At 44.3% G+C, this 26,003-nt stretch overlaps 1 protein-coding gene across 14 annotated transcripts in view; it reads left to right on the top strand.

Moving 5' to 3' along the window:
• The window catches only part of LOC127005592 (uncharacterized), a 182,501-nt gene that overhangs the window by 112,610 nt on the left and 43,888 nt on the right, over nucleotides 1-26,003 (top strand). For 4 of the 14 annotated variants that reach the window (XM_050874536.1, XM_050874534.1, XM_050874547.1 and 1 more), the window contains exon 1: nucleotides 4,948-5,296. The exons of 5 other annotated variants lie outside the window; for them this stretch is intronic. In XM_050874536.1, the coding sequence (XP_050730493.1) occupies nucleotides 5,276-5,296 (21 nt within the window). In that variant the 5' untranslated portion in view covers nucleotides 4,948-5,275. Of the gene's footprint in view, nucleotides 1-4,945; nucleotides 5,297-6,476; nucleotides 6,851-26,003 lie in introns of those variants that run through there. 5 more of the 14 variants (XM_050874542.1, XM_050874538.1, XM_050874537.1 and 2 more) reach the window with 3 other exon arrangements.

The following is a 26,003-nucleotide window of genomic DNA, read 5'->3' as shown; positions in this document are numbered from 1 at the left end:
CCTAGAGAAAACAATGGCTCAGGAATGTCAGAGAGAGAGGATCAACGCCTGAAGATGAATAAGAAGAAAATGAATGCAGACCAATATTTTATAATCAGAGGACGTGACAATAAAGAGAATAGTTTAGTTCACGATTAAAAGTTAGTCCGAGGGGAAACGAAAGAGAATTACTGCAGGATTCACTAGCACAGACAAATATCTTCCGTGGAGTACTTTTGTCCGTATATATATATGTACTCTTGGACATTGGCACGAAGCACCAACGACTGCGGGTTACGTCTCCAGGCATTGCTAGCCACTAGAAACATACACCACAACACGAAATCTCGCAGTAACACACAGTTGGCGGCCTCCCGACTGCATCGTGACGTCACGACCAATCAGCACCCGTTTCCAAGTCATGTGATTTTTCCGCAACTTTAATTCATATTTTATACTACATTTACTATTTTACATGAGGAAAAAATATTACCATAGCTGAATTTAGGGCCTATTTTATCCATACAGACAGAATTTGAAATAAATATGTTGACCGGAAACATATGTCCATTGTATTCCGTAAAGAATCCTTGATTATAACCAAAAACTAACTAAAATGATGAGTATTCTTTTTCCTGAACACAACAATGAATAACCAATAGAACAATAATGTTACGCCAGGGGGGATATATTTTTGGGTGTATTTATGTTGTTTGTGTGGGGGGTGCTAGTGTGGGGTGCGGAGGGGTGTGTGATGGTCGGCAGCGTGGGGTGCATCGCAGTGGGTGAGGAGGAAGCAACTGCCTGGTCAACATGCGCTGCCCCGTCTCCGTGCCCCTGCTGGCCTCTGTGAGCCTATATAGTGCCGTGTCTCGTCCCCCTCTGAGTGCCTGGAGTTACTGTGCCTTGTAAATTAGTGGTTGTATACGTGGTTGGAGCTGTTAAGTAAAGTGGAATACCTGCACTATGAGTGTGTCTTTGCCCTGCCTTGTTCCCTCGTGGTTGGCGGCCTTGGGAGTGTTGGTGTGGTGTGTCTTGTGGCTGTTTTGGGTTCACGACCCGTGTGTGGTGGTCTGGGGTTGATGGCCACCCTCCTCACAACATCAGAATTTGCTTGACGGTCCTGACATTCCATAGGTACAGTCTCCATAGTTTTATCATAATTATACCATATGGCTGACATTGTATGGCAGACACACACCAAAAAATTGCAGAAATGCCATCATTAAAGCAGGCAGAGCAACTGGCAACTGCTGTGTGTTGGGTTGAGAGGAGCATGATTCAGACGAGCTGACAACGCCGCAGAGGCAACCCTTCCAAGTGTACAAATTTCTTTGTATTCACTCACAGATAGAGAATCAATCTTAAAACCATATTTGTTTTCATACTAGAGAAAGAGAGAGAGAAGGGTGTGAGAGACACAGTACGCGAGGTCAGTTAGAGACGGCACCAGTGTCTAGCGGGCTGTCTACGTCAGAGCCGCCACTTAAGATTTAGCGGACTATAGCTCGCTCGCATAGAAAACGGGTGTGAACGGCAGAGTGGGGCGGAGTGCGCTATGGAGAACTGTAGTATTCCTGATATATGTGTAGTGCGGCGACTATGCCTGATGAAGGAGCCTCCCATAACCCACTTAGCCAGTGGGGTATCTCTTTAGCTGACTTGGTGAGGAGTGGCTCTCCTGTCACGCTGGTCGCGGGTTCAATCCCAGGCAGCCGGCGAATACCCTCTCCTGGTCTTGATTAATTTCTCGTGTGTTTCGATACACGCAGAGATCGTGTTGGAAAATAGAGGAAATAGAAAAAGAAGCGATCTCGGGGCATGACATGTGTATCCCCCTAAAAGTAGGTTTTTATTGATTTGCGCAGAAAAAAAAAACTATCTACACCCAAAAAGTAGTCATATTTTGTCCATGAAAACATATGTGTCTTGAAAATAATACGCCTACTTTTCCTACATTTTTACCAGATAAGTTACGTAAAGTTGGGTTATAAAGGTCTGCAAGTGATAATTCTCGTCACCTGTGAGTGTGACATCAATATCAAGATCCCGCGATCCCATGAGGGATTGAGCAAGTGGAAGAATGAAATGGAAAGAAAGGAAACCCTCCACTGGTACAGGGAGAAAGAGGCCCCAAAGTGTGAGGTGTGGTATGAGGGAAGGCTGGGAGGTGATCTTTTCCGTGCTAGAGCGCAGTGTCTGGATGTGAATGCAAGGAACTATAGATGATCTGACTCCCGCAGCAAAGTGTGCCAGATGTGTGGCAGGGGTGTGGACGGGACTGTGCAGCATGTACCTAGTGCTGGAGTGTAAGAGTTGACAGAGAGAGAGAGAGCGAATGAAGATGATGCAGGTGTTCCTGAGGGAGATGGGACGTGGAGTGAATGGGAGGACGGTAAGGGAGTGGATCACTGAGTTATATACCTAGAGCGCGCGCTCCCGTGTTGTGGGGTTGGCGGCGGGTGAGGCAAGCTACCCAGGCGCGGCAGCCATCTTGGGGAGCCCACTTTCCCTCACTCTGTGGTGGTGGTTTTGATGGTACGTGGTGGTGATGGTGATAGTGGTGGTGATGATGGTGGTGGTGGTGGTGATGATGATAGTGGTGGTGTTGGTGGTGGTGGTGATGATGGTGTTGTTGTTGGTGGTGATGGTGATGGTGGTGGTGGTGATGATGGTGGTGGTGATGATGGTGGTAGTGGTGGTGATGATGGTGGTGGTGGTGATGATGGTGGTGGTGGTGATGGTGATAGTCAGGGATGGCCCGAGCGGGGGGGGGTGGGGGGGGTCACCCCCCCCCAATGTTTGGTCGGAGTTGGTCAAAAAGTCCTAGTGAGTTGGTCAAAAATTTGATTTTATTTTTTTGTAGGCAGGAATGGCCACAGGCGGGGAGGGATCAGGGAGCATGGATGGCCCGACTGCGTTATTCGGAACTGTATACTGGCTCAGTATCATCACTCTTGAACCAGCCTCCTGCAGGGGTTAGCGCTGGCTATGTTTGGGTGATCCTCCAAATCCTTCCATGCACATTATGTGCTCCAGGTGGAGTAGATGGTGACATGTGGATAGCTTTAAGACACTCGGCAGTGAATAAGGGTTTGCCTGTAGACTGTAGTAGGGCTGGAACTCGGCACCCCGAGAACGTAACCACAACACGCTCACCACTCACCCACCTCACTGCTTTTATTTGACCATCTGAGGTCACCTCAGATGGTCAAATAAAAGTTTAAGGGTTTTTTTCTTTTTATTTAAGAGAGTGATGGTCCAGGAGGGAAGCCCTGGGAACAGTGGGAAGGGATCAGATCAGGGTCCATTCGGAGAGCAGGGATGGTCCAGCCGGAGCCTCAACTCCGGAGCTTATATATTCTTAAATGAAGTCTTAGTCTTGCATGGGGTGGGGTCTGACTGGCAAGACCAGTCCTCTGCCATTTGTTGAGTACATGTACATCTTAATTTATTTACTTGTATTCCCAGAAATACTGTAACAATGAAAATATTTGCAGCTTGCCATAAAGTTCACATGTTCATACGTGTAGTTTCTTTGTACCTGCTTAGTTGATCAAACATAACACTTACCAGCAAAGACAAAGTTCAGACAAAACTGGCCTTACAAAGTTACTTCACAAGTTCACCTGCTCCACTAACGACAAACCCCTTGAGCCATAAGCCATTACTGGCAGTGGCAGCAACACAACAGTAACAATATCAACAAATGACACTCTAGACAAGGGTACGCAGAATGACTTAATGACCCTGGGAGAGCAGCCGCCCCCATGACCAAAATTATTATACTCTTAAATGCAAATGAAAAGCATCTGAGACTCATAAATGTCCCTACTTAGGCCTTAAAAATGCCCCTAAAAAAGGTGAGTTTTAAAACCCCCCCCGCTGAATGGCTCGCTTCGCTCGCCAGTTTGGAGTTGGTCATAAAATGACTGAGTTGGTCATAGTTTACCTTACCCCCCCCCAACTGCATTCCCTTCGGGCCATCCCTGGTGATAGTGGTGGTGATAGTGGTGGTGATGGTGGTGGTGGTTATGATGGTGGTGGTGGTGGTGGTGGTGATGATGATGGTGGTGGTGTTGGTGGTGATGGTGGTGGTGTTGGTGGTGGTGGTGATGATGGTGTTGTTGTTGGAGGTGGTGGTGATGGTGGTGGTGGTGGTGGTGATGATGGTGGTAGTGGTGGTGATGATGGTGGTGGTGGTGATGATGGTGGTGGTGGTGATGATGGTGGTGGTGGTGATGGTGATAGTGGTGGTGATAGTGGTGGTGATGGTGGTGGTGGTGATGGTGGTGGTAATGATGGTGGTGGTGGTGATGGTGGTGGTAATGATGGTGGTGGTGGTGGTGATGATGTTGTTGGTGGTGGTGGTGATGGTGGTGGTGATGGTGGTGGTGGTGGTGGTGATGATTGTGGTGGTGGTGGTGGTGGTGATGGTGGTGGTGGTGATGATGATGCTGATGCTGCTGGTGGTGGTGGTGGTGGTGGTGGTGGTGGTGGTGGTGATGATGGTGGTGGTGGTGGTACGTGATAGTGGTGGTGGTGGTGAGAGAGAGAGAGAGAGAGTATACAACCTGAGTTATGCCATATGTCACGTCAGTCCGTCTCTCTCTCTCTCTCTCTCTCTCTCTCAACCAACTCCTCCACCCACCACCATCACCACCACCACCAGCACAACCACCATCACCACCGCTATAGCACCACCACCACCATCATCACCACCACCACCATCACCACCACCACCATCATCACCACCACCACCATCATCACCTACCACTTAATACACCTCCACTTTGAAGTTGCCGGCTGGAGCACAGAGTTGGCTGGAGTCGCTGGACTAGGCTCCCAAAGATGGCGGCCGAGGTACTTCCGGTTGCCTCACCCAAGTGTCTGGCTCGCGCGCTCTAGGTATATAACTCTGTGGAGTGGATGGTGCTGCTGCTGGGGCTGAGTGGAGAGACGAATGGAGGCAGTGAAAGAGTTCATGGAGAGCATGTGGCGTGCAAGATGTAGGGAATGACATCTTGCCCCGAGTAGCTGAACACCGATTTTCTGTATGTTTTGTTTTTCCTTCACAGGAGCTGCCGATACAAAGGCCTGCTGTGGCTGGGGATAAATCCCAAGCCACCTGTGACATCAAGATCAAGACCGCGCTCTGTGGATCACCCTTGTTGGCTCTTTCTAAAACCCGCACTGGTCAGCACAGCAGTGACGTGACCTCCAGTGAGCCGTGCATCCCTGCAGAAGGCACCACAGGACACCACCGCGGCGGGGAACCATCACAGCCACCAGCGGCATGGAGGCTGCAGTGAAGGGGGTGAGCTCACTCTAAACTTGCACGGGAGGTTTTTCCAACAGGCGACCTGAGGCGCCGATACGTTTAAACACGCGGGCTTGAGGTCCATACTGTTGAAGTGAGGAGGTTTGGTCCATCTGTTGGTGCAGGCTCTCGCCTAGTAGTAGGTTGTCGGGGTTTGCATGGGTGGTTTCCTGCTGAGCCTGGCGGTAGTGTTGCAAGGCTTGTGTGCCGTGAAGGGGAAAAACAGTCATGGCAACAACCCGACGTGGCTCCTCTCTGGCCTTGGACAACAAGACGCTTGATAGTACGAGTGTACGTACGTGAGTCCTGCGCCAAAAGTGTGTGCAGGGAAGCGGCAATTATAAGGAGCCTCTGCACGCCTTTGCTTACCTATGAAAAGATAGTGGGGAATTAAGAAGTGTTCTTGTGATGATCCCCACCTCTAAGACCTGTCAGGGTATTATTCTAGTGTTTGCCCATACTCACCCCTCGCAACCAAAATTTGCTAGGGGGCCATTGAGACTTCGGGGAATGCGGTGGTAAACATGAAATGCGTCGCAAATGCATAGTTTTTGAGTTATGAGGGGTTGAAAAATACCCTAGATTTAGGGAAATTCCTTACAATTGCTTAGATGTAGGGAAATTTCATACATTCTGCTTTTTTTTTACAACGTACGGAAACCACGCAAGGTAATTATTGAAAATCACTCCGCACCTCGAAAATACGATATTACGCCTCCATAAATGTACTTAAGGGCATATTATACATATGGACGATGTGTTTACATGGTGACGCCAATGCAATATAAGCAGCGTTGCCAACGATCCAGTTAGCAACGATACGCTAGGCGAGACCAAGTCCACCATGAGTGTTTTTTTTTTTTTTTTTTGGAATCCGCACCTTTACCTAATACTATTTCCGATGGTACGCTAGGTTAGCGATGGTACGCTTAGTTAGCCACTAGCCCACGCATGTGAAACCAGGTCCACCACGCGTGGTTATTTTTTTTTAGAACACACACCTTTACCTAATACTATTACCAATGGTACGCTTGGTTAGCGATGGTACGCTTAGTTAGCCATTAGCCCATGCATGTGGGACCAGGTCCACCACGCTTGGTTATTTTTTTTTTAGAACACACACCTTTAAGAGGGGGGGGTCCAGGGGGAGGCGCAGCCCCTCCTTGGTTAGCAGGGGGATAGTAGATTGCACGAATTCAAAATAGCACGGTGTCAAAAAATAGGGTTTTTTCCTCATATTACACAGATTCCTTAAAATAACACGATTTCAAGGAAATCAAGTTTCGCACGGCTGATTTAGTTCAGTAATGCAGCCACCAGGCGTCACTAGGTGTTTCCCGCCACCCGCTGTGTTTACCGCCACCCGGGCTGTGCCGCTCATTCTTTACCCACGCACGGCTGTGGTAGCGTCTCTCTCCCCGTTCGTTCAGTGTGTTACCAACTTATCACCAATTAAGCATGGCTCCCAAGCGCCCATCGGATTCTCCAGCATGTGGTAGTACTCCAAAGAGATCGAGGTTTACTCAATCAACTCCCATCCTTTAACATAGTGTATGTACAGTTTACCCCAGTACTGGGGGTGATCATCCTTACATTGCACGGTCCCTTCTGGAATGCATCTATCGTGCAAATCAAGGACTCCCTATATATCTATCTATATATATATATATATATATCTATATATATATATATATATATATATATATATATATCCCAAGTGTTTATGTCTACTTCTACATTTACAGCACTATTGTTAATTTTTGGGCATATGGTGGTATTTATGTAAAGGAGAAATTAACACATAAAACTTATTTAGATTTTACTTACAAAAGAAAGGTAATCAAAATGAATTTCTCAAATTTGGCAATTACAAACTGGTGATACTATTTTAACACTTCATAACATGCTACTCCGCCATTTCAAGTGCAATAGAACCACACTGCTTTGCATCAATTTTGAATGGAAACTGCACAAAATCAAAAGACTCGGTTAGTAACTTTGGGAATCTAGCATTCATATTCCCTCTCAGATTCTGAAAATAATTAAGTAAATCCTGTTTCTCTTCTGCGAGATCCAGTGCTTCATTAAAATCAATATCCTTTGTAGCTGTAAATTCCAAGTAGTGATGGAAATGAGAGTAACTTAAAGGTCATCAAAATGAATTTCTCAAATTTGGGAATTACAAACTGGTGATGATACTATTTTAACACTACATAACATGCTACTCCGTTATAACAACTGTATTGCAAGTATCATACTGCATCTCCTGGCTGTCTGATAATATGATTAGCCTACTATTTGGACTATTTGATCAATTTTCTGTATCTGGGGGTATATGATGTTAAGCAACACACCATACAATTTTCCAAGTTGATGGCAGTCATACGGCTACGATAGTTATTTTTAATGAACACCATTGATAAGTGCTGCTTCACAAACATAAGTGGTTCCAAGTTTCTCAATGAAAGTACTACACAGCACTGAATTTGACATTGTCTCATAATCCCTGCTTGGATATTTCGTACCCCCAGGCCTTGGGGGCACCTCAGCGACCCCACCGACCCCCTGGCCTCTTTATGACCCCACATAATGAGCATTCTGACCCCACTTGGGGTCCTGACCCCTGGTTTGGGAACCCCTGGTCTATGTCACTGATGTAAATAATGAATAAAAGTGGGCCTAAAACTTAACCTTGAGGAACCCCACTGGTAACATTACCCCATTCGGATTTTTTACCGTTAATGGTCACCCTCTGTTTCCTGTCACCAATCCACGCCTTAATCCAATCAAATACCTTCCCCCTTATCCCATGAGCCCTGACTTTATTCAACAGTCTCTGGTGAGGTACCTTATCAAAGGCCTTACTAAAATCAAGATAAACTACATCATAGCTCTCATCATTGTCAGCTGCCTCGTATACTCTATTGTAAAAGGATAAAAGATTAGTGAGGCACGACTTACCTTTAATAAACCCATGCTGTGAGTCATGAATTGAATTATGTCTGTCAATATTTCTCAGATGGTAGCCTGCCATTCTCACCACCTGATTGATCTGTTCTTTGAATGATAGAGTGCAGTCAAGTATCACACCTAAATCTTTGACTGACTTTTTTACAGTCATAGTGTCATCTTTTATCCGAAGAGTGGAAATATCTAGCCTCCTGAGATCCTTGTTCTTCCCGACAATCAAGCATTCAGTTTTATCCTCATTCAGCTTCAGTTGCTTAGAATTCATCCATTTCCCAACATCATCCATAATTCTGCTCAGCTTATCTTCAGTGTTTTCCACATCACTCAGCGACAAATAGAACTGTGTATCATCAGCATACAGTTTAAAATCAACTTCATGCCTTCTTAGCAAATGTGAAAGACCGATAGTATAAACACAGAATAAAATTGGACCCAGTACACTTCCCTGGGGGACTCCTCTTTGCAAAAGTTTATGAGTAGAGAATGATTTACCTATTTGCACACAGTAAGTTCTGTTCTCAAGGTAACTCCTCAGATAATCCAGCGTGCTACCCTCAATTCCAATATTCTTACAATCCTGAAGCAATAGACTGTGCTCCACCGTGTCAAACGCAGCACTCAAGTCTAACAAAATCAGAACACCACACTTCCCTTCATCCAGAAGCACAAGCAAATTGTTTACCACCGAACAGAGAGTAGTTTCAGTTGAGTAAAGCCTCTTGTAGGCAGATCGATTATCTGGTAAAGCCTGCACCACTAGCAAATGCTCCGTTAGCTGATTTAACCCCTTCAATACGATGACGCCTACGTAGGCGTCATGAAGCCCCAGTAGCATATACGATGATGCCTACGTAGGCGTCATATTTCTATTCTGTTTCTTCTTCTATTGAGTTGTCCCGTACTTTGTGTTGGTTACTAAGTAAAGACGCCGTATGCTGTCCTTGAAATCCTATTGCTCCTCCCACCATCCTTGTTCCCCCCAATCACAAAAAATGAGCTACAGTATGCACCGCCTTCTTCCCGCCTTGTGTCTAAAATTAGGAAGTCTCATTGGCTGTCTCTCTCTCTCTCTCAGACACCGAGGCGCCGACCAACGTTGCCAGACTGTCGTACTCGGGCTCCTGTCTGCCAATTTCCGACCCAAAAATCTGCCTCCTCGACCCCAATAATTGCCTTCATATACAGTTATCATTAGAATGGTTAATTATTGGTGTGTTTTGGCAATAGTTATGGCTCAGAAACCGGTAAATACAAGGCTATGAGTATGATAATCTGGCAACGGTGGCGCCGACACCATCACGTCTCGCCCACCTCTCTCTCTCTCTCTCTCTCTCTCTCTCTCGCTGATAATTTCTCGACATTCTTCCTCCTCTACACAATCATCTGCTTTCTCTATTTCTTTCCCCCTTGCCCCTTTCTCCCCTTTCTTTATTTCGCTTTTTTTTTTATTTCGCGTTGACGCAATTTATATTATGCATAGCAGGTATATGTTGACTAGTCGTGTATGCTGCTTTGCAAATACGGGATACATGTAATGAGGGCTTTCAGCAGCATAATATACGGAGGCGACAAGCAGATACATGCCGGCTCAGGTTTCCCACGCGCCGGCCGAGCATGCCGTATATCAGCCAGGCGGGCTTTTTGAACATCCAGCGCGAAGGGGTTAAGATCACATTTTCAAGTATCTTAGATAGAAATGTCAAGTTGGATACTGGTCTAAAGGAACTTAAACACTGGGTCTAGTTTACCTTTAACGATAGGTTTCGCAATCGCCGCTTTCTCACTCTCAGGGAAAGTCTTGTTTTCCATACTAGTGTTAACCATCACAGTCATAATATTTAAGAAATCACTAAAGTTTTCACTTAATGATGTCACTTATCGGCAAGGAATCGTCATCACAGTACGTCAGTTTCACCTTGTGTATGATAGTTTTCACTACAGCCACATCCACTTGTTGAAAGCTTGTTAACTTTATTTCAGGGACTGGAGTTTCCACAGCGGATCCATGGTAACTGCGGTCGCCTCTAAAGTTCATGATAACTCTGTCAATTTTCTTGTCAAAAAAGTCTAAAAACTTATTTGCCAGCACTTCATCCGAGAAACCATCCGGAAGCTTGTTAACCTTTCTGTTTCCAGTCAAACTGTCAAGCCCCTTATATAATTTATTAATGTTAGGCCCTGCCTCCACAACCTTATTCCGATAGTATTCTCTTTTCCATTTTATCACAAGTCGATTTTCTTTGTTTCTTGCCTCCTGGTATGCTTCTTGCCTCATCTGTTTTTAGCCTACGCCACAGTCTTTCTTTTTTCTTCTTCTCTCTTTTTGCCCACAGTATTTCCGCATTAAACCAAGGTGCATGATCTCTCTACACTGTCTCCTTTTCAATCAGAGGACAGAGGCTGTTATACTCATCATTAGCTAAACCATTATATAGCTTAACCAGGTAGGTAGCACAATTTCCACGTAACACCGAGCCATGTTCACAGATTTCACGACATTTGATAGTAATTTCCTGTATTACAGAGTTAATCAATATTTCTGGTCGAAATCTTTTTCGCAATCTGAACGTAATCTTTTTTCTCTGCACTGCTTCCCTCACGTATGAAATTTTAAAGGTTACCAATTTATGCACCGGGGATATACAACATATTTCATCAACACACACCCCTTACACTAGATCACCGTCTATATCGCTGAAAACCAAGTCTAGCACATAACCCCTTATAGTAGTGTCCTATAGTGAGTCCTGTGCCAAAAGTGTGTGCAGGGAGTGAAGGGAAGCAGTAATTATAAGGAGCCTCTGCACGCCTTCATCTTTAGTTGGTATTATTCTAATGTTTGCCCATACTCACCCCTCGCAACCAAAATTGGCTAGGGGGCCATTGAGACTGTGGGTAATGCGGTGGTAAACATGAAATGCGTCGCTAATGTATAGTTTTTGAGTTATGGGGGGTTGAAAAATACCCTAGATGTAGTAAGGAAATTCCTTATATTTACTTTGATGTAGGGATATTCCATACATTCAGGGATTTTTTTACCACGTACAGAAACCACGCAATTTCACTCAGTCTCCATACTAAAGGGGGATTGAGGGGGGCAAAGCCCCCTCGTTACAGTATGAAGTTTTTTTTTTTAGAATGCGCAGCCCAATGGCTGCCGTGCTGAGGGCCTAAACCCTTTGCGAGCTATTTTGCGGTGGCGGTGGCACCACCGTGAATGTTATGTATCATAAGGAAGCGTTTTGGTAATGTTAGGAAAGTTCATAATATATATGTATCATACGTCCCCTCCTAAAATACCTATGTTGTATTTAGGTAGTGTTTGGTTGCATCACTACAAAATGTTTCTTAAATGTAACTAAGACATTATTGTAATTTGAGTTACATCTACGAATACACTACGTAATGCTTTTACGTCATGATGATGGTGACGGGGATGTGGTAAAAAGGTAGTAGAAACGTTAGAAAACATGCTAATGGACGTCGTCATAAGGTTGCAGAAAGGTCGTGAGTTACGATGTGAAATACGTTGTAAGGACGTACCTGGGAGTCCACGTGTAATGCGGGGAAAACCAGGAAAATCAATAGCCTGTAATAACCGATGAATACTTGTGAATTAGGTGATGGTGCAGCCGGGCAGACATTCAGACAGACAGACGAACCAGTGACGGGTCGGCATCGCATGGGTCTGACTCATAGTGAAGGTGCCGAGGATGGTTAAGTTAGGTTTCCTTTTACGGGAAACAACGAGGAGGAATTTTTTACGTAAGTCACGTGGGAGAGAGGAACAGCTGTCTCTGAACTCCTGAGTTAGCGGAACAGGCCATGTATCTGTAACAACAACCACCGTTCGGTGCTAGTTAGCCGGCAGCCACACCAGGGGGGGAGGAGGAGTCGAGTTGAGGGAAAGCGTGAGAGCTGCTTATTCAGTCAAGCCTCGTCTCTCCTCCTAACAGGTACGTGTGAAGTTAATTCCAAAACGGACAGTGATTATTTAGTGTGTTACAATGTTATTATTATACCTATAATGGTATGTTCAGTCAAGCCTCGTCTCTCCTCCCAACAGTTACCCCCTTGTTGTGTCAGAATGTAAAGTTACCCCTTTGTTGGGCCTCCATGCCCATCCTCTGGTATTTTAGGAGGACGAATGTCTCATCCCATGATTAATTCAGTAATAGAAAAGGATACTTTTTCTTGTTAGTGTCATTTGTTTAATCCAATGCTTGTGGGGACTCTTGACCACCTCCTTGGTGTCCTGAACCCCCATGACTACCGTGCTTCCATGATCAACCCTGTGAACACATATCGGTGGTAGGAAATATTTTCAGTAATAATCAAGTATCATTGAACCCTGATTTGGGTAGTTGTTATTTAACAACGGTTAAGTGTTTAGGCTATGGCCAGTGTATCACATCTTCATGTAATTGTAATAGTCTAAGAGATGAGTGAGTCCTTTAAGGTGATTGGAATAATGAGTTGTAATTAGTAGTGTAAGTAACTTGGTAAAAGCTCGCTACCATTACCAACAGAATGAGCTGTCAATAGCATTATTAATTAATATCAGTGTGCTCGCTACCATTACCAACAGTGATGAATTGTAAATAATATTGTTAGTTTCAATAAGCTCGCTACTGTTATATATTAACATAATGTGAATAAACTTCATAATTTAACATTTGTGTTGCATCACCCTAACAACTAGGAAGGACACTTCTAGTAAAATATTAAAGACAGAGTTGAAGGCAACACACACAATTACGTAAAAGTTACAAAACCGCTACCTTTATACAACGTAGTAAATACGTAATTGTGTTAGCTGGGAATATGCTCCTCACCTAAAAGAACCAATTTCCCCCTTTTTCTACTTTTAAGTACTTGAGCCTTCATATTATGGTTCAGGGACATGTATTTCGTTCTTTAGCTATAATATGGAGGCGTATTATTGTATTTTGGAGGTGCGGAGTCAGTCTCCACAATTACCTTCAGTTACTGGCAACACAAACCCTTGAAGCAGATTTGAAATATGGTTAGTAAGGATTCACGTGTTTGAACAGCTCGGGCAGGAGGTTCGGGAGCCAGCATTTGCGCTAGGACCCACAGTACTCTGTAGGGCGCGACGTTGGATGGATCACGGGTAGCTAGTGGTTTTGCTTGTGTCAGTGATAAACGATGAAGATACACTGTGTTTGGTTCCACGGACTCTACTAGCAGGACAGAAACCTTGCGATGAGGTGACAGCCTACAAGAGCTGGTTTTGTAGCAAGAGGGCATGAGTGTGGTGTAGGCGGTTCGTGTGGACGCAGCTGGCCGAGGGCGATACGCCAGACCGGTGAGATGAGCATCATTTGGTGGGTTCACTTCGCTTCTCTCCCAAAACAAGCTTGGCCTGTAGTGGGAATGTGTGGTTTCCATATGGGGAACACTAAATTCGTTGCAAACACTTATTCTAGTGGTCGTGGGAGGAAAAAATCCTTAAATGTAGGGAATTTCCCTAGATCTAGGTTATTTTTTCCTCCTCCACATTAAAAAAATATACGATTGCGACGGATTTCGTGTCCCCCACCCGAAACCCCGCATTCCCGCAGGTCCCCAAGCTTGTTTTGGGGGTGAGGGGGGATTATGGGCAAACACTAGAATTTTACCCTTTAGTCCTCCGAGAATGCCTCCCTCACTAAGGCCTCATGGATGTAGTGAGTCCAGTCCCAAAAGTGTGTGCAGGGAAGCGGTAATTATAAGGAGCCTCTGCATGGCTTCATCTTTAGTCCTCTGTAAATGCCTCCCTCACTAAGGCCTCATGGATGTACAGTAATCCCTCGTCTATCGTGGGGGTTATGTTCCAGAACCCCCCGCGACAGGCGAAAATGACCTTATATTTTTTTATTATTTATATATATTTTAAGGCTTTATAAACCCTCCCCACACTCTTACAAATCTTTCCCACACTCCTATTGACCTTTCCCACACTCTTATAAACACTTCCTATGACGTTTCGTTGTTGCGACGCGGTCCCAATAAATGATACTATAATTCTTGTTTCGACTTTCGACATTTGCTTCATAAATATGAACTTCGCACAGGAATTACTTTGGTGGGGCGGAAGAATGCTCAGAGAAGGGACAATATAAGCGTAGCTCACTTCTTTTATATCACAATTAGGTAAATATGGAAGGGGAAAGGGAGGAGAGGGACAGAGTGAGTCATGAAAAAAAATACCGATAGAGGATGTAAGAAGGGAGAACAAGGAAAAGTAATGGAGGAAACAGGGAGAGATAAAGAGGATGAAAACAAGGAGAAGGGTGTGGGGAGGGAGGGACAGTGGGGAGAGTCATGTCAGGTCCTGAGGGAGAGTCAGGTAAGGGCTTCAGTCAGGACATGACCTGACTCACTTCCGCCCCTCCCTCCCCACACCCTTTCCATTTCACCTTCTGTGTGTGTGTGTGTGTGTGTGTGTGTGTGTGTGTTTACATAGTTGTAAACACATACACACACAGAAGGGGAAATGAGAAGGGAGTCAGGTCAGGGCTTTGGTCAGGACATGACCTGACCCACTTCTGCCCCTCCTGCCACACACCCTTCCCATTTCCCCTTCTGTGTGTGTGTGTGTGTGTGTGTGTGTGTGTGTGTGTGTGAGTGTGTATGTGTGTTCATATCATCTAATGGGGAAGGAGAAAGGGAGGAAGAGTGATAGAGTGAGAGATAAGACTAAAGATAAGAGGGTGTGAGAAAGGAGGAAACAAGGGAAATGAGTGGAGGAAATGGAATGGAAAAAGATGAGAGAGGTAGGGAGGGTCAGGTAAAGGTGAGGAAAGAGGGGGAGAGACAGGGTGTGAGTGGGAGGGAAAGAGATTAAAAGAGAGTGGAAGGGAGGGTCAGGTAAAGGTGAGGAAAGAGGGGGAAAGAAAAGGTGTGAGTGGGAGGGAAAGAAATTAAAAGAGAGAGGTAGGGAGGGTCAGGTAAAGGTGAGGAAAGAGGGGGAGAGAAAGGGTGTGAGTGGGAGGGAAAGAAATTAAAAGAGAGAGGTAGGGAGGGTCAGGTAAAGGTGAGGAAAGAGGGGGAGAGAAAGGGTGTGAGTGGGAGGGTAAGAGATTAAAAGAGAAAAACTGGGAGGGAGGTGAAAGGAAAAGAAGAAAGAAATGAGAAGGAAGGACAAAAATACGGGGACGGAGAGGGAGAAGAAAGAAAGGAAGTGGGGGAGGAGTGAACCAGGGAAAAGACTAACGGCGCAATAGGCCGGGACGTAAAAATAAAAAAAAATAGGTGGGTGATGTAGGTACTTATTTAGGTGTGTTCCTAATTACGTTGATTTATATCGTTTTCTTTTTTTTTTAGGCTAGAAAATGCTTATTTTACTGCAAAATCCCGTGATATAGTGAAAAATCCATGATACGATACAATTAAAAAATTTGCAATACAGCGAGACCACGATAAGTGAACCACGATATGGCGAGGGATTACTGTAGTGAGTCCTGTGCCAAAAGTGTGTGCAGGGAGTGAAGGGAAGCGGTAATTATAAGGAGCCTCTGCACGCCTTCATCTTTAGTCCTCCGAGAATGCCTCCCACACTAAGGCTATTTCTTATATCAATCATGTGGTCTCTGGCTTAAACTGTAAATTTTGTCTCTTTGCTGATGACCTCAAGTTATTTTTAGCCACGGTAATATTGAAATCTGACCATTTAATTTCCCATCATCTGCAGAGGGATATTAATCTACTCTTCATTACAAGTAGATCTTGGGGTTAGTCTTTTTCAATTGGCAGATGTGTCAGAATGAACTTTTGTAGAAGTTTTCAAGATGCACCTGTTCTCTTGCAGTACTTCATTGGTGAGCAACCCATTTTAGATGTTGACAACCACAAAAATCTTGGGGTCATGATTGATTTTTCTCTCAAGTTCCATCTTTATGTGAGAGAGACTGCAGGCAAAGCTAGTGGCATAAGCTAAAGTATTCTTAAGGGAACTATTTGTTGAACTCCAGATTTTATGAGAGAGGTTTTTATTTCACATATTAGGCCAATCCTCGACTTTTTTTTTTTTTTTTTTTTTTTTACGTCGTTGCCTGTTGCGCCGGGAGGCATCTTCCTGGTGGGGCCTGATGGTCGGCCCAAGGCTTCTTCCAGGTGGGGCCTGATGGTCGGCCCAGCCCGTTCTGGCGCAGGCGAGTGTTTATAGTGGCGCCATCTTGCATTGGCTCATGCTGCCCCCCGGAACTCGTTCTTGATTCGCTTGGACGGCTTCCTCTAGAGTCCGGGTTGATGGGTGGTCTTCAGGACAGCATGTGGGTAGTTTTAAGCCACTCGGCGGTGACTGAAAAATCCGAGTGGTAGCGTGGGGATTCGAACCCGCGTCGTCCATCACACGGTGAATGTGGGCCCAGTACGCTACCAGTTCGGCCACCGCCTACCCGCTTCTGTGGTGTGGTTTACTGGATACAGTCGTCCCTTAAATAGTACGAGGGTTAGGGACCCAGGCCCCCGTACTATTCGAAAATCCGTATTAAATTATTTCCCCCCTAGAAACACTCCTGGGCACTCCTACGGAATCCGAGTCCCACCTGGCTCAGCCATTTCCGTCTCGATTTTGAGAAGGCCTGACAGCTTGCTGGATTCTTTGGCGATGAGTCATTCAAGTAAGGCCGAGTGTGTTCTGCACTCCCCAACTAAAATGTTATTTTTTGTGTGTTTTAATGCATATTTTTGTGTTAAATATATTTTTTTCTGTGGTAAATAAAGGTTTCCCAACATTAATATCTTATAAACATCATCAAATTAGACATAAAAAAGAGGAAATAAATAAGATATAGTATAAGGAGAGGGATAAATATTCACATAAAAAATCATAGCTGCGTTATCAACCTAAGTGGCTACGAGCACCGAAGGCTTTACCACCCGGGTCAACTAGAAGGCATACCAGAGCGATACCCGAAGCAGTCCGGGCCGGCAAGGGCATCAAGTGCTGAAAGTAGGCTTCTATACGGACGCCCGGGCAGGCACCCCAGGGCGCTACCCTTTTAACCCTTTCATTGCTAAATGCTTGCAGCGGGCGTTAGGCGTATTTGCTGGTGGCGCTAAACATTGGCTGCGAGCTCCAGCCGCACTCAAATCTCCCGCATATGAGAGTGTTCCAACACTAATCATCACAACACAGGATTGCCAGTTGAGTGGGTTCTTCACTAAATTTGGTGGAAAATCATGTCAGCCTAGCGCGGAAAATCTATGGACGGGCAACTGGTGGATGTTGTTGAACAATATAGCGACATTTTTGCATAGCTTCACCTATCACAAGACTGATATTTTGACCAAATAGTTGTAAATTTTGCCAGCACCCCATCATCAAGAGATCTACAGTAGTTGCCATATGGCTGACCGTCGCGCACGTATAAATGTACGTCTTCACAGGCAACACCCCCTGAATGTACCTGTACTTTTGCAGGTGAGGCTTACAATACCGAATCGTATAGATCTTGGCTTCCTCTTTCCAATGGTGTCTTTATTTTTTAGCTGTGATGAATAGTTTTTGAGATAGAGAGGTTAAAAGAGTGAGCACTAGTGTCACTAGCTGGTGGTGCTAAAAGCTCACTGCGAGCGCCAGACGCACTCACAGCAAAAAACACCCCCTGAACATGCCTGCACGTTCGCAAGAGAGGCTTACATAACTGAATCTTATAGATCTTGGCCTCCTCTTTCCAATGGTGTTTTTGTTTTGTAACTGTGATGAATAGTTTTTGAGATATAGCTGTTAAAAGAGATCCCCTTCCCCCTCTGGGGTGCCCGAGCGCGCCTGAGGGGATAGTCTCGTTGCGAGCGCCTAGCAATGAAAGGGTTAAGCCCGGCAATGAGCCTGAAGGCCCACAGACGCCGGGCCCACTCTGAGTGTGAGTGGGGAGGATAACCAAGGAGTCAATGACAACCTGGCACATCCGCTTACGTGGTGATCTGTGGCTGTTTAGTTACACTGTGTTGCCCTTGCGAGCCAGGGGGGATGGGTACCCCCTGCACAGTGCATCCAGCGGGACCACGGGGAGGCCAGCCACAAGAAGTAACCATGATTTACAGCCAGCCTGCACCTCCAGATCGGGCTGGCCCACGGGACTCCCGAACCCCTGTTGGCCCCTTTACTCGCCTTACCGTAAGCATGGTAAAATCCTTCTTTCACATGTCGGACCGTGGGCGGTACTTATCCGCATTTCTTATTCTGCCCTCACTCCCGCAGGAGTGCTAGCGGACCTGCATGCCTTCTCCACGGAGACGGAGCCCTACTCACCTAGTCCAGTCTGGATTTAGGCAGTCATCAAGGCTTAAGCTAGTGTTCGCACAGTGTGTTTCATTGAAACAGTCCTTTGACACTCCCGCCATTTAAACCTGCACTGCCTTAACTCTCGTCACTTCGATATGGTCTGCAGCGCTCGGCAAGAACGTTTACGTGCCAGTTGTACTGCGAAGCACACAGCTTTCCTGCGAACCTTCGCACCAGACGTCAATATCATTGTTATATGCAAGCTGGGGCGCACCTTGCGGGTGCGGTATGCCGCCTGGGTAGAGCTTAGAGGCATCGCGCGGGCAATTTGAATGACTTTTGGCGGCGCGCAACAATTTTTAATTTTTTTTGGGAAAAAATCAAGTATTTTTTAAAACTCGGATACGGGTGAGGTTGGATACAGTGCACCCGGATAACTGAGGGTTTAATGTATTTTTAAAAGAAAGACCAAATCCGTGAGAATGAACCGCTGGATCTTAGAAATGAGAGAATACAGTTACGAGATACAGTACTTAAAGGGGAAGTACAACTTTGTGGCGACCAACTTTCAAAGCCAGTGCGAATCATCCAATGTACTCCTGAAACCACATTCCTATAGTCTGTCCAAATTAACTTGGCCAATTTGCACCGAGAAGCCCCTCCCCCATTCTGGCTAAGCTCCGCCCCCCTTTCACCTGATTGGCTGTTGATGACATCATGCATTGTATCATAGACTTGTACAAATCTATATGATTGAGATAATCTAGCTAGTTTTATGATTAAAAAATATTCGTAATTTAATTGAATGATGGCTCTCTACTTTAACAATCAATGACATCACTTATGAAACAAAGTACAGTATTAATACTGCCAGTTTTCAAGGGAGAACGGGCCCTTCAAAACGCAGTGTGCAGCAGCAGCATTGAAGGCGATGATAGCAGGCTATCTATAAAGTAATGCACACTTTCCGTCATTATTTCCTACATAGCTGATTCACACAGGCATAATGAATATAATTACATAAAAAGTATCTTCTACAGTAACTTCATACAGGTAGGGATCATTTTATTAAGGAATTAGTTATGTAGGCCTATCTGTGGCATAGAGGGACCGCGTCGACCGCGACTCCGTCACCCACTGTTGCGCTGAGCGTATGCACCCGTCCCTTTATGCCACAGATACATAACTAATTCCTTAATACAATGATTCCTATCTGTATGAAGATACTGTAGAAGATACTTTTTATGTGATTATATTTAGTATGCCTATGAGAATGAGCTATGTAGGAAATAATGACGGATAGTGTGCATTACTTTTTAGATAGCTTGCTATCGCCTTAAGTGCTTGTTTTGAAGGTCCCGTTTTCCCTTGAAAATTGGCAGTATTATTATTGTACTTTTTTCTTAGGTGATGTCATTGATTGTTAACCCGTACAGGGTTTAGTACGTATATGTACGTACCTCTTAGGGAAGTGTTTAGTACATATATATACTCATGCTCTTTTGAGGGCTTATACGTCCTTTATTTTTGTTTGTGTATATAACATTGTTCATTGACAGTAAAGAGGAATAATTTGACAAGTCTTCATATTTTTAAATGGATGTTAAAGGGCCTTTCTGTACATTTGTCCGCATTCCGACAGAAATCATTATACAAGAAGGTAAGTTACTTTCTTCTAGGTAATTACTCCTTGATTCTATAATCAGTAAGTCATGTGGAATTGTAAATTACGTTTCAGAGTAATCGGAAATGAAAACTTATCGTCGGAAGCATCATAGTATTATGTTGAGCTTTGAGAACTGCGGCTGTAGTACAGACAGCCTTGAAGCGAGAGGTGTTTCCTTGTGCGCATCCAACCATTTTCTTGTACTTACAATTACTGTTTATTTTTTTAGTTTTTTTGTGATGTAAAGAAGTACTTATACATTACTCACGCTATAGGGTATAGCTTTTGATAGGGTCTGGCACAAATCTTTGCTTTCCAAACTACCCTCCTACGGTTTCTATCCTTCTCTCTGTACCTTTATCTCCAGTTTCCTTTCTGACCGTTCTATTTCTTCTGTGGTGGACAGTCACTGTTCTTTCCCTAAACCTATTAACAGTGGTGTCCCACAGGGTTCTGTCCTATCTCCCACTCTCTTTCTGTTGTTCATTGATGATCTTCTTTCCAAAACGAACTGTCCTATCCATTCCTACGCTGATGATTCCACTCTGCATTACTCAACTTCTTTTAATAGAAGATCCACCCTTCAGGAACTTAATGACTCAAGGCTGGAGGCTGCAGAACGCTTAGCCTCAGACCTTACTATTATTTCCGATTGGGGCAAGAGGAACCTAGTGTCCTTCAACACCTCAAAAACACAGTTTCTCCACCTATCCACTCGACACAATCTTCCAAACAACTATCCCCTATTCTTTGACAACACCCAGCTATCACCTTCCTCAACACTAAACATCCTCGGTCTATCCTTAACTCAAAATCTCAACTGGAAACTTTATATCTCATCTCTTACTAAATCAGCTTCCTCGAGGCTGGGCGTTCTGTACCGTCTCTGCCAGTTCTTCTCCCCCGCACAGTTGCTGTCCATTTACAGGGGCCTTGCCCGCCCTCGTATGGAGTATGCATCTCGTGTGGGGGGGGTCCACTCACACAGCTCTACTTGACAGAGTGGAATCAAAGGCTCTTCGTCTCATCAGCTCTCCTCCTCATACTGATAGTCTTCTACCTCTCAAATTCTGCCGCCATGTTGCTTCTCTTTCTATCTTCTATCGATATTTTCATTCTGACTGCTCTTCTGAACTTGCTAACTGCATGCCTCCCCCCCTCCTGCGGCCCCGCTGCACAAGACTTGCTACTCATGCTCATCCCTGTACTGTCCAAACCCCTTATGCAAGAGTTAACCAGCATCTTCACTCTTTCATCCCTCATGCTGGTAAACTCTGGAACAATCTTCCTTCATCTGTATTTCCTCCTGCCTATGACTTGAACTCTTTCAAGAGGAGGGTATCAGGACACCTCTCCTCCCGAAATTGACCTTGGATTTCGAACACTCCTTTAACCTCTGTTCTGGAGCAGTAAGTAGCGGGCCTTTTTTTTAATGTTTTTCAATACGCCCTTGCACTGTTCCATAGCTGTAAAAAAAAAAAAAAAAAAAAAAAAGTGTTTATTATGTAAAGAATTTAGTCTAAAAAAAAATTAAGATAAATTTCCCTTTCCTGGTACGACATCGTTAGCTCTGAGACGTAGAAAAATAGGAGGAGGAACACTCTAGGGTATCCGCACTTCCATTCCTCACATATAAGTAATATATATATCAAATAATTTGTATTTTTTTTTACATTTTAAAGGGAAAAAAAAACGAAAAAAGTGCAACCTGGCATGACCCCTGTCTATGCCAAAAGACGACACTGTACGGGTTAAAGTAGAGAGCCATCATTCAATTAAATTACAAATATTTTTTTATCATGAAACTAGCGAGATTATCTCTATCATATATATTTGGTACGTGTCTTTGATACAATGTATGATGTCATCAACAGCCAATCAGGTGAAAGGGGGGCAGAGCTTAGCCAGAATGGGGGAGGGGCTTCTCGGTGCAAATTGGCCAAGTTAATTTGGACAAACTATAGGTCTTCCCAAATTAGTCTTTAAAGAACGTCTGAGAGAAGAAGTGAAATGGAGATAATTAATTGAATATCTGGAAGGAGGTTCTGTCCCTACCAAATGTTATCATTAAACCATCTTGCAGCAGTTTGAAATAAGGGATGAGATTCTATACTATGCTTGGGAAACCATTGATGGAGGCATACATTACACCCTGGTAGTACCTCACAGCCTAAAGACTGAAGCTTTACAACACGCTCACGAAATATCAGGTCATTTAGGACAAAAGAAAACCATAAAAAAGGCAGAGGAGTTGTTCTATTGGTGGTCTATCCTTGACTCAAAATCTTAACTGGAAACTTCACATCTCCTCTCTTAATAAATCAGCTTCCTCGAGGTTGGGCGTTCTGTATCGTCTCCGCCAGTTCTCCCCTGCACAGCTGCTACATATACAGGGGCCTTGTCCGCCCTTGTATGGAGTATGCATCTCATGTGTTGGGGGGCTCCACTCACACAGCTCTTCTGGACAGAGTTGTTGGTAGCCAGTGTTCTAAGTGCTAATCGGTTCATGGATAGAGAAAGTCATATCCGCCAGGGTTACTTTATTGGGGCAAACATACACAGGTTGTTGACACGGACAAGACACTAAGAAAAGGTGTTTGTGTGGGTATGCGTTTGTGTGAATGTTGTGAAGTGTGAGTGACATTTAAGTGTTGGTGTATGTGTGGAACAATGTGTAAAGATGGACAACAAAAGGACATAGATGGACAGTCAAAGGTAAACGAGTACAAGGAAAGTTAAACATTGAAGACGCTACATACACAGGGACAAGTAGGGAAGATGAACATTAAACATGAAAACACAGAATCTTAAGTCTTTCTTTGCAGCGCCACATTTTCTTATTGTCACTGAGGGGAAGGAACATGGAATTTGAGCGGTGACTGCTACAGAGTGGAGTCTAAAGCTCTTCGTCTCATCAGCTCTCCTCCTCTAACTGATAGTCTTCTACCTCTCAAAGTCTGCCGCCATGTTGCTTCCCTTTCTATCTTCTATGGATATTTTCACGCTGACTGCTCTTCTGAACTTGCTAACTGCATGCCTCCCCCCCTCATGCGGCCCCGCTGCACACGACTTTCTACTCAAGCTCATCCCTTCACTGTCCAAATCCCTTATGCATGAGTTAACAAGTATCTTCACTCTTTCATCCCTCATGCTGGTAATCTCTGGAACGATCTTCCTTCATCTGTATTTCCTCCTGCCTACGACTTGAACTCATTCAAGAGGAAGGTATCAGGACACCTCTTCTCACATAACTGACTGCTCTTTCAGCCACCTCTTCAGATTCTTTACAGGAGCAGCGAGTAGTGGGCTTTTTTTTATTGTCGTTTCCTTTTTTTTGTGCCCTTGTGCTGTCTCCTTTGCTGTAAAAAAAAAAAAAAATAAACCCTCAAAGGTAGAGGATTGTAACTATGTAAAAAATGTCCAACTTGCCAACGATTTAAGGGTCAAGGATTGCAGCAGCCCTGGCAGGAATTACCATCAGTGGGGAAACCGTTAGAGAGAGTAGGTGTCGATCTGACTGACCTGATTGCGGGAAGTCAGGGATACCGATATGTGTTCACCATCATTGATCATTATAGTCGATTTGTCAAATTCTACCCCCTTAACCCTTAGAGTACGGGTGGCAATATATTTCTCTAGAAGCTGTGCACGGGAAAATTTAGACATTTAAAAGAGGTGGAAATGGTATCTTTTCTCTTTGCAATAATTGTTTATTCATCTAGTATATATGGTGGTGTAATAAAACTTCTCTCCTAATAATAATAAAAAAGTTATGATAGCCGAAAATATTGTGCATTTTCTCGTGGCCGTGACGCGTTGCGTGGAAGCACCCCACTCTCTCTCTCTCTCTCTCTCTCTCTCTCTCTCTCTCTCTCTCTCTCTCTCTCTCTCTCTCTCTCTCTCTCTCTCTCTCTCTCTCTCTCTCTCTCTCTCTCTCCCCCTACTTGCCCCTCCCTCCTCTGTCAATGTCACTACCATAGCAGTCATCAGAGTCACTGTCACTTTGATTCACCCGCGCTCTACTTCCGCCCGGAGCAGAGGAACTGCTTGACGTATCACAAGACATGACATGTATTCCGAACAAAAGTGGAAAATGATCTGTAGCCTTCGGTACGGCGCGCGCTGAGACGAATGAGAGTGTCTACAGATGGCAGGTGCCTCCACCATTCTCCTAGAGTATTTGGTTCCCGGGGCGGAGCATAATTTTGCACCCCCCTCCCCAGGTGTATATATATATATATATATATATATATATATATATATATATATATATATATATATATATATATATATATATATATATATATATATATATATATATATATATATATATATATATATATATATATATATATATATATATATATATATATATATATATATATATATATATATATATATATATATATATATATATATATATATATATATATATATATATATATATATATATATATATATATATATCAGCATGAGGGATGAAAGAGTGAAGATGCTGGTTAACTTTTGCATAAGGGGTTTGGACAGTATAGGGATGAGCATGAGTAGAAAATCGCGTGCAGCGGGGCCGTGGGCGGGGGGAAGGCATGCAGTTAGCAAGTTCAGAAAAGCAGTCAGCGTGAAAATATCCATAGAAGATAGAGAGGCAACATGGCGGCGGAAATTAAGAGGTAGAAGACTCAGTAAGAGGAGGAGAGCTGATGAGATGAAGAGCCTTAGACTCCACTCTGTCCAGAAGAGCTGTGTGAGTGGAGCCTCCTCACACGTGAGATACATACTCCATACGAGGGCGGACAAGGCCCCTGTATATAGATAGCAACTGTGCGGGAGAGAAGAACTGGCGGAGACAATACAGAACACCCTACCTTGAGGAAGCTGATTTAGTAAGAGAGGAGATGTGAAGTTTCCAGTTAAGATTTTGAGTTAAGGATAGACCGAGGATGTTTAGTGCTGAAGATGGTGACAGCTGAGTGTTGTCGAAGAATAGGGGATAGGTGTTTGGAAGATTGTGTCGAGTTGATAGGTTGAGAAATTGGGTTTTTGAGGTATTGAAGGACAAAAGGTTCCTTCTACCCCAATTGGAAATGATAGTAAGGTCTGAGGTTAAGTGTTCTGCAGCCTCCAGCCTGGAGTCATGTAATTCCTGTTCAGAGGGTCTTTTGTTGAAAGAACTGCAGCCTCCAGTCTGGAGTCATGTAATTCCTGTTCAGAGGGTCTTCTGTTGAAAGAACTGCAGCCTCCAGTCTGGAGTCATGTAATTCCTGTTGAGAAGGTCTTCTGTTGAAAGAAGTTGAATAATGCAGAGTGGAGTCATCAGCGTATGAGTGGATAGGACAGTTTGTTGTGGAGAGGTCATTGATGAATAACAGGAAGAGAGTGGGTGATAGGACCGAGCCCTGTGGAACACCACTGTTAATAGGTTTAGGGGAAGAACAGTAACCTGTCTGCCACAGCAGAGATAGAATGGCCGGAAAGGAAACTCGAGATAAAGGAACAGAGAGAAGGATAGAATCCGAAAGAGGGCAGTTTAGAAAGCAAAGACTTGTGCCAGACTCTATCGAAGGCTTTCGATATGTCCAGTGCAACTAAGAAAGTTTCACCGAAATGGCTAAGAGAGGATGACCAAGAATCAGTTAAGAGAGCAAGAAGATCGCCAGTGGAACGCCCCTTGCGGAACCAATACTGGCAATCAGATAGAAAGTTAGAAGTGGAAAGGTGCTTTTGAATCTTTCGGTTAAGGATTGATTCAAAAGCTTTAGATAGACAGGAAAGGAAAGTTATAGGGCGGTAGTTTGAGGGATTGGAATGGTCACCCTTCTTAGGCACAGGCTGTA

This window comes from Eriocheir sinensis, chromosome 30 (assembly GCF_024679095.1).
Source record: "Eriocheir sinensis breed Jianghai 21 chromosome 30, ASM2467909v1, whole genome shotgun sequence".
In the NCBI taxonomy this organism is placed as follows: Eukaryota; Metazoa; Arthropoda; class Malacostraca; order Decapoda; family Varunidae; genus Eriocheir; species Eriocheir sinensis.
Note: the sequence above shows the minus strand (reverse complement) of the source record. Positions and strands in the feature narration are given on the sequence as shown.